This window comes from Lissotriton helveticus, chromosome 10 (genome assembly GCF_964261635.1).
Source record: "Lissotriton helveticus chromosome 10, aLisHel1.1, whole genome shotgun sequence".
NCBI classification, from domain to species: Eukaryota; Metazoa; Chordata; class Amphibia; order Caudata; family Salamandridae; genus Lissotriton; species Lissotriton helveticus.
This window is the reverse complement of record NC_136071.1, coordinates 168,948,572-168,967,646: the sequence shown is the minus strand read 5'-3', so window position 1 is coordinate 168,967,646 and position 19,075 is coordinate 168,948,572. Positions and strand designations below refer to the sequence as shown.

Below are 19,075 nucleotides of genomic sequence, written 5' to 3'. Positions count from 1 at the left end.
ATTTAACAATGTTGGTCACATTTTATTCACGGGCAGCCCCATTCCGATGTAGTCAGTTATCGGTCTCTTGATTTGACTTTTGCTTTGTTGCTTTTTTTAGGTAGTCCTCCACTTGCTGCCGGTTGATGAAGAAGTACTGTTTTCCTTGATGTGTGACCCGAAGACCGGCAGGGTACATCATTGAGTAGTCTATGTGTGCTTGAATCAATTTCTGCTTAGCCAATGCAAACTTCTTCCTGGCCTCCTGGACTGCGATTGTAAAGTCCAGGTATAAAGCAATGGTGTGCCCATCATACGTCAGCTGCTGTTTTGCTCTTGCCGTCCGCAGGGCAGTGTTACAATCTCTATAGTTAAGCAGTCTGGCGATTATAGGTCTGGGTGGTGTCCCCGGGGGCGGCCTGGGGCCCAATGAGCGGTGTGCCCTTTCCACCTCTAGCTGGGCCAAGAAAGTATCTGTGCCAAAGAAATTGCATCAGTTTGATGGATTCCTCCATTTTGCTGGTGTTTGCACTTTCTGGCACTTCCAGAATGTGAATGTTGTGCCTTGAGCTCGCTTCAAGGTCCTCGTTCTTAGAGGCTATGACTTTTAACAGCTTATCAATTTGTGACAGCTGCATTCCCTTGGCGGTCAGTGTCGCCTCTAAATCTGAGATTCGTTGTTCTGCCTCCCCTATCCGTGTGTCGTGCTTCTCCAGTTTTTGGGTCATGAAGTCGATCCGGTTGCACATAGTGTCCATTTTGGACTCTATGGAGGTGAGGCTGTGTTTCATGGTGACAAGGAGAGCTTTTAAGTCATCGTCTGCAGGTTGTGAGGTATTATCTTGCTTATTTGTGGGTGTTTGCTCGGTGAGGCTCTGGTTTTGTGGCAGCTTTCGGGGCTCGAAGGGTAGTTTAGTCTGCTTGGTGTCCGTCCTGCCCATATTGCTTGACTGAGGTTCACCAATGTTCATTCAGGCAAGTGGGTGTTCTATCTGGCTCTGGTGTATATAAGCCGTTTGTTCCGACCTGGGGTTGCTTAACGCATATGGCAGCTGGAGGAGGGCTCTGCCCCCCGCAGCATTGGTCGGCCATCCCCCAGCTGATATTCCAGGCCGTGTGCAGCAGGGCCTCAGACCTCGCAGTCGCCAAACAGGAGTGGGGGCAGCTCCCAACCAACTCCATCCTCTGCGGCAGTAGGGGGTCTCTGTCCAGTCCGCTCCCCCTCACAGCTCGCAGCCTGTAGACTATCTCGTCTCCTTGCAGCTGTACCTCGGATCGGCCAGTGCCAACAGTGGGTTCACTTTCCTCACAGCGTGGAGCTTCACGCCTCCCCTCGCAACTCAGAGTTAGTCTCCCTCTGCTCAGTCTCACTTTTGGTTTTACTTGAGGCCCTCAGTTTCCCCGGTTATGGAGAGGCTTTAGGTGTGCCGAAGAGCGGGCCTGTGGATGTGCTCTCATTCTTTCTGGCGCACTGGCCTCAAGGTGCATGTAGGCCGCAGCTACTGCTCACCACTGCTTCGGGTTCCCCTGTCCCGGGAATTCGACCTTGCTGGCCGCAATGGCACCCCTGCCGATCTGCGCAGCCTTTGCCTTCCAACTATAGCGGGTTGCAGCAGCATTTGTTTTCCTCTCCCATTGCCTGCGTGCGTACCTGTGCGTACCAGTTCGGGGCCTACTGGAGCATTCGGCAATCCCGCCTCATCCCCCACTCTCAGAATCAGGGGCCTGTTGTAGCTCTTTCTACAATTTCCGCTGCCAGGTCCCCCATAACAGAGGTTCCACTTCTCCACAATCCTCAGCGACCACATAGTGTGGGACGGGCGTCCTCCTCACACCAACAGGCCGGAGCGCGGCTCCTCCAGCTCCGGTCCCGTGCCTCCCAATTCTTTTCCAAACTGTGTCTGAAAAGTAATTTCTCAGCTGCAAATGCTTCCTTTTAATTGAGTATTGATTTTTTGTCTAACTTATTCCAGTGCCCTAAAGCTTTCATAATTTCACACGTTTTTAAGTTCCCAAAAGCCTTTCCTCTGTCTTTTGAAGTATTAGACTAGACAGTTCTTCAGGGAGGTCTGGATTGTTCCATAATAGTAGACATTCCTGCTTAGTATCTAACTTTGATCATCTGATCCATAATGCATACATCTGACAAAAGAGCCTGAGAACTTGAAACTTAATGGCTTTATATTTTTAAACTTTTAAGAAATTGCAAACAAAATCTTTTAAACCATATTTCCCTGTCATTTTCTTCATAAGTATCATCCAAGAATGCAAATTATTTGCTTTCAGCACAAGTCGTAGAATCAACTTGTGATATGGCCGCTAAGTGGGAAGAGTCCACCTCTCTTCTTCAACAATAGACATATTTGTTTTCCTTGCTACTGTGGGTTGTTTGAATACCTATATGAATGATGTAATGATCCCATTGATTCTTTCAAAAAACAATTTGAAATAACATGTCAATGCCTGCGAAAGGAACGGCTATTGTGGTAGGGTAACCATTGTGATTATAATAATCCTACATATTATCAAGAGGGGTAAATGGTAACACTTATTGAAGTCTTGCTTTTTATTTCAACAAGTAGTCAAGCATAATCTAAACAAAAAACATCTTTAATGAATAATGCTGAAAAAACTACTCCTAAAAAACTGATTGGGCTGGTGGTTAACATGCTTCGGCTTCACTCGTTAGATCTAGAGGTTCAAAGGTTATCAATAGAAGGTTCAAAGGTTATCAATAGAACCTCTGTCTTGGTAGCACTTATCTTACACCCTGAGATGATACAAACCATTTTTTACGGTCTCAAAAACTGCCTTGATATTACTCTTCTGTAAAATAATGCCACATCATCTGTATGTATTGTACTGGTTCTTGAAAATACCACTCCTATTCTCACCCACTCAGGATCAGGGCTTAAGTCATAGGCTGCCAACGTCATGTTTTTAGCAAAGGTATTTCTGTGTTAACTATCCTTGCAGAAAGATGTGAGTTGGAGGTGTGGCCTTTCTGTAAAACTGTGAACAGATAAGTTTAAGACATCTGTTTAAGGAAAGAGCTCCAATTAAGGTGAATTTGGTATTTCATGCTGATAATGCTCCAAACATCTATATAGAAAACATTTTTTTTGTCATTAGACATTGCTTTTCCAATGTGTATGTCTGTTGATTGTATGATATGCTCATGCTGCACAGGAATCACTACAAAAAATCTTACTTGGTAGTGATGGAAACCTTATAGAATCAGTGTGATAATACATTTGGATTTGATCTACATAATGAATAACTCCATTTACACTTCCTTTCTGCTCAGGATGTTTTCCTCCTACAGTATTGATGTGGTCATCAGCACCTCTTTTGGTGTGAACATAGACTCTATGAACAACCCGAAAGATCCCTTTGTTACTAATGGAAGGAGAATCTTGAATTTCAAATTTATGAGCCCATTGTTAATTTTCACAGGTAATAATCCTAAGTCACTTTGCTGTGTTAAAAGGTATCTTAGAAATATTGTACCTCAAGATCTATTTGATTCCAGCATGTGCTGTTATTCTTGTATGATTTTCCTTTTTGTGTCTTATTTCTCTGAAGTTATAACTGGTCTCCCAGTACACGAGTACTGCCTTTAAATTTGATGACTCTAGCATATTTGGTCATGGATGTTGCAACCAGGACCAGGTTTACATAACATCAAAGCATTGAGTTACTTTTGACCACAAAATTGACATTCCTAAAGATGATTATGATACCAGGTACAGATGCCTGACCAGTACCAAAACTAGATATCTCCTATTCTATCCCTCCAGATGACTTCTAATATGACTTCTTATTTCGGTCTAGCATCTCATCCATAATCATTTACTCTATGTCCTTGCTGTAATTGCAAAGGCTTATTGGATATAGAGTTAGAGGACAGGAAGGCATTGCAAATAAACATGTCAATAGTTTGATAGATAGACAAAGAATTGTTCTAGGTAAATCTAGAGTAAATAACTGGGTACTTTAGCCAGTCTGTCAGTCAATATGCTTTATTCAGTGCTTACAATATAAGATCATAAAAGTACAGTAAAAAACATCTATACACGATACACATATACATAAAAAGATAAGAAAGATAAAAACATTGTAACAAATACCATTAGGGAACAGTTAGTAAAAGCCAGCTGATGGGAACAGTTTAGAATTCATTCTCAGGTATTGTGCAATTTCCTAAATCTTCGTGATCGGATTAAAAAGGATGCCACAGAATAACAGACCATAGGATTAGGCAAAAATTGTAGAAAATACATTGCGACAAGACATTGTTAAAAATAATATTTACACATCAAGGGCAAAATTAATCTTTTACGTAGTTCTGCATTAAATTTGCAAAAAAAGACATGTAAATTTGATTCTGCAGAAACACCATCGCAAGGACAGAATGGCAATTCATTTATGGAATACATTCTAGCTGGATGGACCAGCCTACATCGAATAAAATGAAAACGAAATCTAATTAGAAAAAATCTGTGACGTGAATTTGTCATAGTAAAAATATAAGATGTTTGCCCTTCATGTACCATTGGACTTTCTAAATATGCTTTGACCGATACTTTTGTACAGTTTGCTTTCAATCTTGCTTCAGCCCTTAATTTGAAGAAACAGGATTTTATCTCTCTTTTTGGGAAATTCACACAGTTGCTAGGGACAGAGGATTGATGTTCTAATCCTAAAGATGAAAAAGTAGATCTAATATAGGAAATCCACTGGATCTTGTGGGCATTTTCCAAGGATAGGCAGTCTTCAATTAACTTTTGTGTGACATGGATACATTCCCTTCTCCATATAGAATGCCACAACATTATCGGAGCCAAAGCAATTGCGTTGGTCACATAAGGGACATCCAATTCTGCATGAGCAATGAAACTGGAGCAACTTACGGGGTTGCCCACTAGTTTTTTCCAAAATGTGTGCTTTCTAATTTGTAGGATGTAGGGGTTAATGTAGTCCCAAATGCCTGCCCCGTAGGTTGCTACCAAGACTGATTTTGCTCTACTTTAGTCCCCATTTTGCAGGTTTCACTACACATAATGGCAAAAAGGATGAAGGTAAACAGCCATGACAACGCGGGCTTTACCACGCGCTGGCATTACGACGCTGCCATCACAACGCAAGTCGTTACAACGACTTGCGCTGGAGGGCGCTCTTGGTAAAGGAATAGTTTTATTTTCTATTCCAACACCTTCCCTACTGTTACGTGGGCTGGAGTTGGAATACTAAATTAAACTATCCCACAATCCAGCGCCTACAGCGCAAGTAAGTCGTTGTAACGACTTGCGTTGTAATGGATGCGTCGTAATGGCAGCGCGGGGTAAAGCTCGCGTTGTCATGACATACATCCAAGGATGAAAGGTGGAGACATTGTAAATACATCTCTGAGTGCTCCTTAAATCCCTATTATGGCTGTGGTTACAAAACACCTGTTATCAACATTTGATTTTTTTTTTCAATAAGAAGATGTTTTTGCTCAAGTGACACAAGTATTGTTCATATTTGAACTATAGTCTTTACCATTTGTCCATCAACTCTCTGATCTACCAACTTTATAAAAATAACTAAATTCCTAAGGTTATAGACAGTTCTGAAAACATATGGTAAGTTCTGGTGCCCTGGAACACAGCTCTTCAGATCTCTGTCTTAGCACAGACATTAGCATCTGTTGCATAAATTAGTATCAATCTCCTCTCTTGTGTTTGAGCTAGCCTACCTAGCTTTCCAGCATCAAACACAAAAGGAAGTTACTTATGGAGATCTGCTTACACAATTTAGATTGACTCCTCCTTACTTGATCTTCATGTTTTAAACTGGTGCAAACAGCAACTAAAAAATACACTACAGCCTGCCTTTGTACAAGATATGGGCGACTTCTATTGGGCCATGGGAAAATACTTTGAACCAAGTACTAACTGCCATGATTTTTTTGTTAAATTAGGAGTTTATTAAACTTAACAAACTTTCTTGTAAAGAGGGTAGAGAAAGATGTGACACTTGAGAGAACAATGGATGGAAAACAAGAGTGAGGCTAACAGGATACTTTGAGAGAAAGGATAGAGTGAAGACCACGGTCGGGCTTAGCGTGCCTCAAAGAGCTTCAGCTGATCCTGCTAATTTAATCACAGCCCTACTATAACATTTGTGGCAATTTACATGGCTAAGTCTCTTAAACTGGTACCACCTAGGAGTGTTTTCTTGCCACAAGATAGCAGACTGTAAGTTGTCACTTCTGAGTCCCAGAGATGATCCTTGGTGCTTTCTTCCAGGAATTCAAGAATACACATTTATTTTGAGCATAAACTGCTGACTTGCACTCCTAATTATTCTGGGACCCAGTGGTGCAGTCCAGAATTCAATTGCACAGGCTCAAACACCAGTGGTTTGCATCATTGCTCCAAAAATCTAATTTCCTGACAAAGTCTCACATTTATCACATAACCACAGTTATATACAGAATCATGGTTTTTGCTCAAGCATGCAAAACAGCCAAAATGTGACCGTTATGGTATGCAAAGCCTTCAAATGCCTGGGATAGCTCACATCGCCCGCCATGCACAAAACACCCATTTTAAAGTGACAGTGGAAAATGACATCACTGATGACTTCATTCAAGGAGTGTGTTAGTTTCGTTTATAGTTTTTTTTTTTTAAGTTTCAAAAACCTTTATTATGCATTATGATGTAGAATACACAGCTCGTCGCCTACAACCCGGAGGCCGACAGCAATGACAACTCATGTCTGGATCATATACAGTGTACTACTAACACAGCCTCGAGGCCGACAACCCTGGGGTCCGGTGGCAAATCATCTCAATTCTTGTATACCTCTGAGCCATGTTGACCTGCACATAACACAATCCAAGGACTCTCCCAGTGGAAGGCAGCCTTATCCTAACTATCAATCTGCAACAGTATACTGCCTTGCTCCTCCCAGCTGTGTCCATTCTCTCCTACATCTAAGAATCTAACTAAAGAACAAACCCAACCCGCCCCTCCCACCAGTCTCTGTGCTCACCTATTCTCCACGGCCTCCCGCCTATCCATTACTGACGCTCGTTGGGCGCCATCACTTCTGCTGAGGTTCACAGTGTCCTCTTCCGCTGCTTGTTGCCTTATGTTAATTCCCGTTTCTGTGCACTCCAGTCTGCCACTTCCTATGTAAGCTCCCATGTCGCCTCTTCTACTACCTATCCGGTTGTTCCTCTATTCCGCTACCAGTGCGCTCCCCTTCCGCAGGCATATCAGGATCCACCTCCTCTCTATCTACGTTGTCCGAGTCCCTGGATCTAAGGTGTGTTTGGTATAAGCCCCAGAAATTCTTTGGACGGCTTGTGGGGGGAAGCAGGTTGCTATAATTTTCGGTTTGCGTGCAGCAATAAAGCATATCTTGTGCCCATCTCCTAACTGTAGGTAATGGGCCTCTCATCCAGCAGTGGGCTATCACTCGCCTAGCTAGTAGCAATCCCATGTCAGCAAGTCGTCTGACTGCAACTGGCAATCCTCTGGAGTAGCCTATCAGTGCCAGAGCCGGATCAGGATCCAACTCCAGCTCTAGTATTGTGCTGAGCTATTCAAATATGTCGCCCCAGTATTTTTGAACTCCCGGACACCGCCAGGCCAAATGCATGAAGTCCGCCGTGGGCGCGTGACATCTCTCACAGTCCGCCGACTGTCTAAGTCCGTACCTGTGAAGTCGCTCTGGCGTGTAGTATACTCTGTGTAGGAATTTGAAATGGACTAGCCTGTGCCTCCCATTCAGAGAAATCTTTTTAGTGCTAGCGCAACAATATCTCCACATGCCGTCATCAATCGTGACCTGCAGGTCTCTCTGCCATGCAATTCTGGCTTTTACTAGCTGGTGCTCTCTGTGCGCCATGGCAATCTTATATAGGTTTGTGATCAGGCCGCGTGGGGATTCCGTTTTGATGGCGTATGTGAGCTCCGGCACTTCCGGTGGTTCAGCCAGATCCGGGCCCAAAAGTTCCCTCAGGGCACAGCGCATTCTGTGATATTGAAATGGAAGTAGTAGCGGTGTCGCCCCGCGCCCCTCCGACACCTGGTCCCACGACCTCACTAGCCCATCCTTGAATAAGTCACCCACCTTGGCAATTCCCAGTTCCTAATTAGAGCTTGCACTACTCCCTTTTCAGCCACCGGTGGCAGCCATAAGGCCCATTCCAGCGGCATTAGGGGGGAATATAATAATGTGCAATGCTGCGCTTGTAGTAGGGAGTGCCATGCATGATTCGTGGACGTTATTGAATCTAGTATCCCCACTCTGTGATCAACTGGTCTGCACACCGTAGCCGGCAGTGGGAGAGGGTTCGCGAAGACTCGCTCCATGCGAACATGGGGGATGTTCCCCGCGCTGTGCACCCAAGTGTGTAAATGCGCACCTTGTGCCACCCTGTAGTACAGCTCCAGGTCTGGGGCACCCAGGCCTCCCAGATCGTATGGCAATGTGAGGAGCGACCACTTCGCTCTGGGTTGTTTGCCGCCCCACGCCAGTTTAATCATAAGTTGCGTCAGAGATCGAAAAAAAGTCCTTGACAAGACCATCGGGATAGCGCTGAAGAGGAACAGAAATCTGGGCAGCACCACCATTTTCATGATGGATTTTCGCCCCATTAGGGACAGCGGCAGCTTGCACCATCTCTCCACATCGTCCTCTAGCTTGCTGTAAGCCACACCATAGTTTTCTCTTAGGAGGACTTCCGAGTCTGAGTGGAGTTGCACCCCCAAGTATCTGACTGACTCCTGTGTCCATTGGAGAGGGAATTCCATGTCGAATCTGCTGGTTACTGGGGTCAAGGGGAAGGCCACAGATTTCGACCAGTTCACTCTCAAGCCAGAGAGTGCCCCGAACCGTACCACCTCCCTGAGCATCGACGACAAGTTGTTCTCTGGATCCCTGACATATAGTAATGTGTCGTCCACGTATGTAGACACCACAATTTTGTACGTTGGAAATTGGATACCTTCATTGCTGTGGTACTCTCGCAACGCACAGGCTAAAGGCTCTGCCACAAGAGCATAAAGAAGTGGTGACAATGGGCAGCCCTGCCTAGTGCCTCTGCCAATCGGAAAGGCGGCCAAAACTAAGTCCCCTATAGGCAGGCTCGACGTGGGGCTCCCATACAGTGCACCAAGCATTTGGAGAAACGGTTCACCCAAATCAAAGCGTCGTAATACTCGGGCCATGAATGGCCACTCAACGGAGTCAAAGGCTTTCTCCATATCTAGGAAGACTGCCAGAGCCTTGGCATCCTGTCTGACGTGTTGCATAGTGCCCAACACCATACGGATGTTATAAGTGAGATTGCGGCTAGGGATAAATCCCGCCTGCTCAGGTGCAATTAACTGGGGAGCAAGCAGCGCTAATCTCGTTGAGAGCACCTTTGCGTATATCTTAGCGTCCACGTTGAGTAAGGACAATGGTCTGTATGAGCTGCACTCATTGTGAGGTTTGCCTGGCTTTAGAATCGTGACTATCAGTGCCTCGCTCATGGATAGTGGCATGCTGCCTTCTACGCATATATAGTCATATAAAGTGGACAAGTGCGGGAGCAACTTCTCCTGGAATGCTTTATAGAAGTCCACCGTGAGGCCATCAGCGGCAGGTGCGCTACCGGATCGCATACCCGCCAACGCCTCTGAGATCTCATCTCTGCCGATTGGCGCCATAAGGAACTCGCGGTCTGCGTTCGTGAGCATGGGTAACTCAATGTGACCCAGGTAATCTGCTATATCATCTGAGAGATCGCCATTTTTAGAGGAGTACAGATCTGAGTAGAAGTTTCTGAACTCGTTCGCTATCTCGGCCTCGTCAGTGGTCAGTCTGCCGTCCGCTGTTTTCAACTCCGGAATCAGCGTCTTACCTCTAGCACCTTTTAGCATGTTGGCAAGTAGCGAGCTCGGCCGCTCCCCCTCGCCATATGTCCGAGCAATCGCATATTTCCCCATATGCTTCACTTCCCTATCCGCCTCATCATTGTACTCCTTTATCAGTTGTTTTATTTCTTCCCCTATAGCCGGGTCATCGCTACTTTGCTGATGGTTCTCCAGGTCCTTCAGTTGCTGTTCTAATAGCGAAAGTCGCTGTCGAATGGCTTTGAGCACACTCGAATGCTTAGACATGGCTACTCCTCTTATGTACACTTTGAAAGCCTCCCACACAGTTTGAAAACTGTCAACTGAACCTACGTTGGTCTCAAAGAAGCCCTCAATCTCTCCCGCCAGCTCTCCTCGAAAGTGCTCATCCAATAGAGAATATGGGGGAAATCTCCATGTAAACGGTGGGATCACTTTCGTAGGGGAGGCCAAAACCAAAAGGATTGGCGAATGGTCTGATAGAGTCCTAGCCAGTTATATATCACAAAGGTACAAAGTTCCCCGGGGTAAAATAACAGTGTGTGTGTCTAAGGGAGGAGAGCAAAAGCAGGGGACAGACGTTCCCTTATTGGAACTAGAAGACCTCACACATCTAGTTAATTAGATGTCATGCTTCATCATTGGTCTCCTGCTCCTCGTCAGACTGGCGCTGCAATGTCCGACGGGCGCCGAAGAGGCGCTCTTTGTTGGAGGTCTTTTGTTCCAGCCAATGGTTGAGTGCATGTGAGGGGTCTGGTGAAAGTGTAGTCGTGAAAGTGGGGTGGTTTAAAATTAGGTGCGTCAGTCCACAAAAACTTTTATTCGCGTGGCTGGCTCCCTAGGTTAAAAGGGTGGGAGGGGAGATAGGGAATGTAAGGGGCACAGTGGGCTACCTCAACCCTCTAAAGTGGTCGACATGTTTCTTGCCTAACTGGCAATTCTTCAGGACCTAAAAGTGCTCAGTACTACACGGTGAATAGAAAATATAAATAAAGATAAACAATACAACCTCTCTGGGTCAGTGGGGAGGCAGGCCAGAAGGTCCTGCTCTGTCAGGGTAACCTAGAAAAAAGTTTTTGGTATAGAAATCAGCTCTATCTTAAATAGTGGCATCATTTCTACAATACAAGGTCACCACAGCTCTCCAAAATGTACACACCACATTAAATTAAACATAGTTAATGGGCAAAATTAACGTGTATGCCCTTGGCCACATCTAAATAGATTGGCTGTAGCAAAGTCTGGAAAAAACAGATGAAAACATATATATATATATATATATATATCTCAACATATATATACACAGAAACAAGATGAAGGCATCACTGCGTAATGGTTGCAAGGGCTGGTGCTTACCCCAGGAGTGTCCCTAGTGGGCCCCGCAGTCTGTTCCCGTGGGGCTGCTTAGTGAGATATGATGCCTGTAAAGGAAGATAAATGCACAGAGGTGCACTCGGTGTCAGATTAGTGGAAATGGTGAGGGGAATGGAAAAACATCCAATCAATGTGACATCCAGAGAAATTAGTGGATGTAAGGATGTCCAGGCAAGTAGGTGATAAGGTAAAAAGGTAAAACCCGCTGTGGAAGGTTCCCAAGCCTCCTAAATCGTAGCGAGTTAAATCACGCCCTCTGGATCTCCCTCAATAAGTGGCGTGTGTGGTATAACCGGCAGTATCAGTGGGTGGGTCAATAGGAAACGCATCAAGGCCCGACCCATGTCGCGCATCGAGGCAGGTAACCCATTTCCGCCCGGCGATGCTGGACACGGTGTCAGGTGCTTTCAGGCCCCTCCGCGGCTCATCCCTTCATACTACCGGCAAGCCAGGTACTGAAGCCGTTAGATCAGGGAAGGTCCTTACCCGGCAAGAGGTTCACTCGAGAGGATTTCTAGGGGTTATGGTAAAACACCATCAGCGGGTAACGGCCGGCGGGCTCCAATAAATACGGCCCGCTCTCCGAACACAGACACAAAACTTACCTCTAGCAGGAGCAGCCCGGGTCTGAAGACCTACCCACACGTCTAGCGCTCCAGCGGCAGCGCGGAACAGCTGGTACCGGTTTGCCATTGCAACCGGCGTTAAAAAGCCGATCGTGCTTCCGCCGCGAGGGCCCGGCTGGTAGGCGTGGTCCCCGTGACCCATTACTGCGCATGCGTGGCGGAAATGACTGTGCTCGTCAAGCACTGCTGTAGTAAGCCGTGTAAACGAAGCGGCCATTTCTAAAGGGAGTAAAAAGCCGAGACAAATGTCTCTATGAGATCATAAACAGGTGTATTCTACCCGGACAAGCCAGCGTTAACAAGGTATCTCTCTAGTGTCACAGGGAGGGTGGCACAAGGGTTTCGAGGCAGACAGGGCTTGGTAGAGATGGTCACAAATTAGGTGCATGTCCATAAGAGGTGGAGTTTCATCAAGGATAATAACACTAATTCGGCATTGACCACAATTGAACAACACAAGGATAGTTGTGGAACCGTTTTTTTTTGGCTATCCTTTGATAACGTATTTTAGTGATGACTGAAAAAGGCGGTCAATAGGCCAGTGACGCCCAAGGGACAGAGTCATTCAGGCCCAGTGTATCTAATTGAAGGCGGTGAACCCATCGCTGTTCAATCCTGAACAGAGCTTGTTTAGTAATTGACGGGTGGGACTCAAGGACTAGCCATTTGATGCTGTCTGCCTGGTGGCCCTTTTGGACATAGCGTTCATAGAGTTTTGTGTGTGTTTTGGAGCATCAGATATTGCTCTTGTGTTCCATGATTCTCAATTTAACTTGCCTCATTGTCATGCCAATTTAGTTTTTTCCGCAGAGGCAGATCAACATGTAGATACATCTAGAGCTGTTGCAATTGGTGTGTTTATTCATGTGCCAGGTAAATGTATCAGACAATTTGATTTCCTTGCACTGTACTGTCTGTGGGCATGCAACGCACCCCCCGCACTGATAGTGACCAACCACTGGTGGAAGCCTCCACAAGGTACTTTGGACAGTGGTCGTTAGTTTCTTGGGGCGTGTATGGATGAGAGCATCCTTAAGGTTGGGTGTGCGCTTGAATGCAAACCGGGGGCGTGGAATGTCAAGGCCCCCTGTGTTCAATAACCCCCAGTGTTTGTTCACAGTTTTTTTTAAAACGCCGTATTTCTAGTGAAACACGTAACACAAGTGATCAGATTGTCAGGTTCCTTGTGATTTGTTTCCAACAGGGCCTCTCTGGGGTTGTTAAGGGTCCTAGCCAGTACCTTGCATGCCTTGACGCGTTCCATGATAGAGGAAGACGCCAGCCAGTGATCAATTCTGGTGTGAATGTCGTGGTATGGGGAGTAATGCGTGTAGCCTCCCTGTGTTGGGTTTCTGTATCTCCATACATCCTCTAGCGCTAAGGCGGCCAACTCCGCTTTTAGTGTAAGCGCTGCAGCTGTGGGTCTACGTGGCGGGCCAGCTGATCTGTCCTGCGCCGTGTCGAATATCAGGTTAAAGTCCCCCCCCATAGCATTTGTGATGTAGGGTACGTGTGTGCAGCTAACGCTAGTCTATTATAAAAATCCGGGGAGTCATAATTCGGACCATAAATATTAATGACTATCAGGTCAAACCCAAGCCCTGTGCATCGCGCTATGACATAGCGGCCCTCTGGGTCTGTCTGCAGCTGCTTCAAATTCAACTTAGATCTAGGGTTCACCCACGTCAGTACCCCCCCGGAGTGTGTAGTGAAGCCAGCCACTGCTATATTGTTAGCCAACCCTTTGCTGCGGAGCATTCTACTTGTTAGCGGCAGGTGCGTCTCCTGTATTAGGGCCAAGTCTATATTCTGTCTCTGTAAATAGCTTAGTACTTTCCTGAGTTTGCGGTGATCATTACGTCCCCTAAAATTCCACGTGAGGGCCTGAAGCGCAGCTGAGTTATCATTGGATATCACTACCTTGGTGTTCGCCATCGTACCTCAGTGTATGCCACTGCTGTGGCAGTGCACAATTCTAGTCGGGCGTAGGCAGCACAAGCAGACTGAATCCGGAATGATCACCCCTCCCTCTGTGATAAACTGTGAACAATGAAACTACCCCCACCCACCGCAGACCTCCCCCTACCTGGCCTAGTCGGACCTGTACCCGCCCATCCCTCCCCGTTTCCCCAACCCACAACTGTGTCCTAGTTAGCTCCGGGGTGCCTTGCGCGCGGGGGCCAAGGTCGCCTGGCAGCCTAAGCACACTTATATCGAACATATCGTTTGCCAAGCCACACCCCCGCTACTGCCACGCCTTGTGATATGCATCACTGGAACTCCAGGATAACTATGTGCATCATTCTCTTAGTTTCCTCACTTCGTATCCCCCCCGTCCCCAGCCACACCCCGCCACTTTTTCCCAATTGAAACTGAGCAAGTATTTGTCAAAGTGACCTATACGACCCACACACAACTCCTGCGCATGCTACGGAAAATCTTCTGGTGGATCCCCACCGAGACCAGGAAGACGGTCACCCAGGCCCTCGTCACCAGCCGTCTGGACTACGGCAACTCCCTCTACGCCGGAACCACCGCCAAGCTCCAGAAGAAACTCCAGCGGATCCAGAACGCCTCAGCACGTCTCATCCTGGACATCCCCCGTCGCAGCCACATCTCCGGACACCTGAGAGACCTGCACTGGCTCCCGGTCAACAAGAGAATCACCTTCCGACTCCTCACCCACGCACACAAAGCCCTACACAACCAAGGCCCAGGATACCTCAACAGCCGCCTCAACTTCTACGCTCCCAAACGCCAGCTTCGATCGACCGGCCACGCCCTTGCCGCCGTCCCCCGCATCCGAAGAGCCACCACAGGGGGACGGTCCTTCTCCTACCTCGCCGCCAAGACATGGAACTCCCTCCCGACCCACCTCCGCCTGACCCAGGACCACCTCGCCTTCAGGCAGCAACTCAAGACCTGGCTATTCGAGCAGTAGAGGACCCCCCTCCCCCAGCGCCTTGAGACCCTCCGGGTGAGTAGTGCGCTATATAAATGCTTTGATTGATTGATTGATTGACTGCAGCCAGCGTCGAGCTTCAGTCCTTCAAGTGGCTATTTAAACTGTTATTCCTAAAAAGCTTGAACATATCTAGAATCTCTAACCGCCCCTTTCTGAAATCTTCCCTCCAGGGTGCAACCATAGCTATATACATGTTACCATTCGCCATCATCGGATCCTACCATACTCTCCGCCGCACATGTTTAGTCCTGCTCATCTAGTTAGCTGCTCCCTCCACCGTTCTCCAGCAGCCTGTTGGTGACACCTTTCTGCTCCCTTGTCCAGTTTTTGAGCGCCTGCTGCAGTGTTCGTGGGTCGGTGAAGAGGTGCGAGTGTCCCTGCCGGTTCACCCGCAGTTTAGCCGGGTACAGCATCGCATAGTCCAGGCCAATCTCTTTGAGTTGCTTCTTGTAGGGCGCAAAGTGCTTACGCGCCTCCTGGACTCTCGCCGTGAAGTCAGAGTATAGTGAGATCACCGATCCTTCGTATTGCAATGGTTATTTAGTCCTGGCCAGTCTGAGTGCTGTGTCTCAGTCGCGGTAATTAAGCAATTAAGAGATTATCGGGCGAGGAGGGGCCCCAGGGCGGGGTTTCGGGCCCAACGAACGGTGCGCCCGTTCAACCACAAATATTGTAGAGAACACTCCCCCACCCAAAAGTGTGGTAAGGAGCCTTTTCACGAAAGTTTCCATCTTGCCAATTTGTGAGGATTCTGGCAGGCCCGTGATTTGTGAGGTTACTGCGTCGCGAGCGGGCCTCCAAATCCTCTGCCTTATCCTGTAGGACTTGCATGATCTTATCCAGCTTCTTATGCCCTGCGTCGAGCTCCGTCTGGGTCTCCTCCACCTCTGTAATTCTCCTCTCCGACATGTCGAGTCTTTCAGCGTGCTTATCGAGGCGCTCTGCCATGCGATCCATCCGATAAGTCAACGCATCGATCTTTGATCCCAGTGACGTTATGCTAGTTTGCAGACCCTTCTCCATTGCAACCAGCATGTTCTTTATGTCCATGTCTGCAGTCTGGTCCCCCTCCGTCTGCACTTGTGCGCTGTCAGCTGCAGGAGTCCCCTGCTGCACAGAGCGCCTCTGCGCAAAGGGCAACCTGCTCTGCGTTTTGTCGCCTTTCACCATGGTGTCACTTTGAGCTCTGCGCACAAGTGTGAGGGCCCCACCAGTCACCACCCAGCAACGACACCCGGCCGCCCGTCACCACAGCACCTCAGATCACAGCTTAGAAGGGCCGGTCGGGTCGAACGTCCCCCACCTCCTCTTCCCGGGCTCCGCCGCCACTTCTCCCAGCAACTGTGTCGTGTTTACTCGCCTCACACACCACCTTCGGGGTCTCTACATATCACTAGCCAATACCAGGGCTCCCAACCAGATCGAGCTTGCAGTGAGTCCCGAGTTCCTGTGCGTTCCGTATCTCCACGTGGTCTCCAGCTCTTGCAGCACCGTCGGGTAGAAGTAGGGGCCAAGCCACCCGTCCCTGCTACCCACGCGCGAATCACCTTCACTCCACAGCACCTCACTGTGCGCCAGCAATCCACGTGGGTCTGCACCGCCGACTGGCACCGCGTGCCGTCAGTAATGGGGGGGGCCTCCGACGTGCCCTTCGGGATCTTTCCTGTAGCCTGTTCCGGAGGCCCCTTCGCCTCCCAAGTTCTTTGCTGCACGTAGTGCCACCCACAGGGCAGGCCAGTTGGCCCAGGTCTCAGATGCCAGGCGGAGCCCCCCACACTCCCGCGCGTGTCTAGAGCTCTGGCTGTGTGGGCTCCTAATGCTCAAGGCCTATCCATGCACGTAGGGTTGTAATTGCTCCAGAGGTTCCTCTCTCCGCCTTTGGGCACCCTGGAGCCACCTCGTTGCGATCGGGAGAGTAGCCGCCGAGTCCAAGCGAGATGAGAGCCAAATCGGGTTCCACGCAGTCACTCTCTCCCTCTCCCGATCCGTCCGCCCTGACGGTGAACTTAGAAGGCTTCCTCACCGCACCTTCGCTTCCCTGTCCGCGACGTGCACTCTCACCGCACGTCGCGTGACGTTCCTCAGCTTCCCGAGGTAACTGAGGTCGCGGCTTCTGGGCCCGCTCAGCTTCCGTCTGCCGCACCGCAGCCACCAGTCCAGGCACCTCCGGCTCTCGGGAAAAAAGGCTCCGATGTGTGCGCCTTTGGTTCACTGGTGCGGCGGGGGCACAGGGGGCCAGTTTCCGTTAGTTCCAGTGCAGGATAAAGTAGGATTAGTATTTCGGCGCGGCGGAGCTCCGGCTTCACGCAGCCATCGCAGTTGCCGGCAAGCTCCGCCCCCCAGTTTCGTTTATAGTTTACATAGTGGCAGGCAACTACCATATTACTTCTCTACCTAATTTTGTACAGCATGTGTCCAGCTAATGGGTGTAAGTGTTGACAAAACGCATGTGCTGCTAATGTACTATAGGTGTGTAGAGGTACTGAACATGTTATAAATCTTTGTATTTAAGAGTAACTGTGTGCAGGTGGCAGTTGACAACTTGCTGTATCTGTATGTCCACAACAAATTTCTTGGTTCTGCAGAAAAAGGTTTCCAACAAAGCAAAGATTCCATTTATTACATACTAAGTATGTTAAGCAGCCTTGAGAAGATGCGTTCTCTGTAAAGCTTTCACCACAGTATGAAGCCTAAAGGTAGTATGATCTTTAGCACCTTCAGATGGGAAACACCCATTACCATGACAGCTGAACCACACGCTGCAGTTACAATGTAGCTGTTACAACGAATGCTTCTTTACCACACATTCCTTTACCATACATCTCGTTACAATGACATGCCTTAGGGAAAGTGGTGTAGGACTTTAAAATCCAGCGCTTTTCATACTGTTGTGCAGACTGGAGTTCGAATAGTAAATTATACAGCTCCAAAGTCCAGTGCTTTCCCTAAGGCATGTCATTGTAACGATATGCGTGATAGAGATGCATTTGTTTTAAAGAGTGTGGAGTAGCAACATGCATGGTAAAGGAATGCATTGTTCCGACATACAAACCATTCAGACTTTGGTTATTTTAAATGAATAGTATCTTTTTTGTCAAGTGTTGCATAGAGTGTACACTGTTCTTAGGAGATACTTTTTAATACTCGTAAGTGTATTTCTCATGGGAGTTTCACTTTCTACAAACAGTGTGATACAGATTAAACTATCTTCATAGACTAAACACTGTACCCGCTTTTCTAGTGACATCAACTTCATTTTAAATGGGGGTTTGGTGACTGTGAGGGATTTGATGCAGATAAGGGTTACTCCTAGTAAGGCAATAGTTATTTAACAGAAGTTGACTATCCAGGGAAACTTGGTTTTCTTTAAACAGTTGTATAGATTGAAAAATGTTGGCAGTAGGAGATACCCTTCTATCTGTAGTTGAAAGTCAACATGAACTCATGTACCATAAAGTGTATGGTTTATAGTCAATGTTGCAAATAACACAAGGTTGGTTCACCTAATGGGTTTTATATACGATGGCATTAATGATGCTTCATACTATTATAATCTCTTCTGTATGTACTTTCAGGCTTCTCATGCCTTACTAATTTAAAGAGCAATGTGTGCAACAGAAGCTTAGATGATGTCATCAGTGATACAATCAATGATGTCATTTGAGATGTCATAAGTGATATCCTAAATGATGTCACAGGAACATGCCATCATTGATGTAATATGTGAGATCATAAACATTGCTAGGCGGGGGCACAAGTTATAGACTTTCTTTGGGTTATTTCAGTTAAAAATGTTAATGTTGTCACTGAAATATTCACCTAAATATAGCATCACTTTAAACTTTGCTTTTTTTCAGTGAATTTCGAAGGTTTTTTAAAACCAATACATATATTTTTTATCAGACCTAACTATAATGTTACTTTAACCGTTATTTTTTTCAGTGAATTTCTTGGGGTGTTTTTTTAACATAAAGTGAAAGTTTATTACTATATGTAAAGCCTACCCCCAGCCTGACGGGAACAAACACAACTATAATCTACCTCTGGTGTCACCTTGTCTTCCTTTGTTTAAACAATACTCAGGTTAGGGATCACATGTGGTGACACACCATGTGGCATTTTATCAACACAAGATAGGACCGTTCAGATTACTGTGTGCGTTTAAGGGGCTAGGGCTCACCTATGCTCCAATAGAGAATTTGATACCTGAAACCGGGTAACACTGTGTTAGCGTT

The 19,075-nt window shown here is 47.1% G+C and overlaps 1 protein-coding gene across 1 annotated transcript in view; it reads left to right on the top strand.

Annotated features, from left to right (window-relative positions):
* LOC144786063 (cytochrome P450 3A24-like) overlaps nucleotides 1–19,075 on the top strand; it is a 246,574-nt gene that overhangs the window by 155,563 nt on the left and 71,936 nt on the right. The window contains exon 7 of the mRNA XM_078665008.1: nucleotides 3,287–3,435. Within this exon, the coding sequence (XP_078521134.1) occupies nucleotides 3,287–3,435 (149 nt within the window). The remainder of the gene's footprint in view (nucleotides 1–3,286; nucleotides 3,436–19,075) is intronic.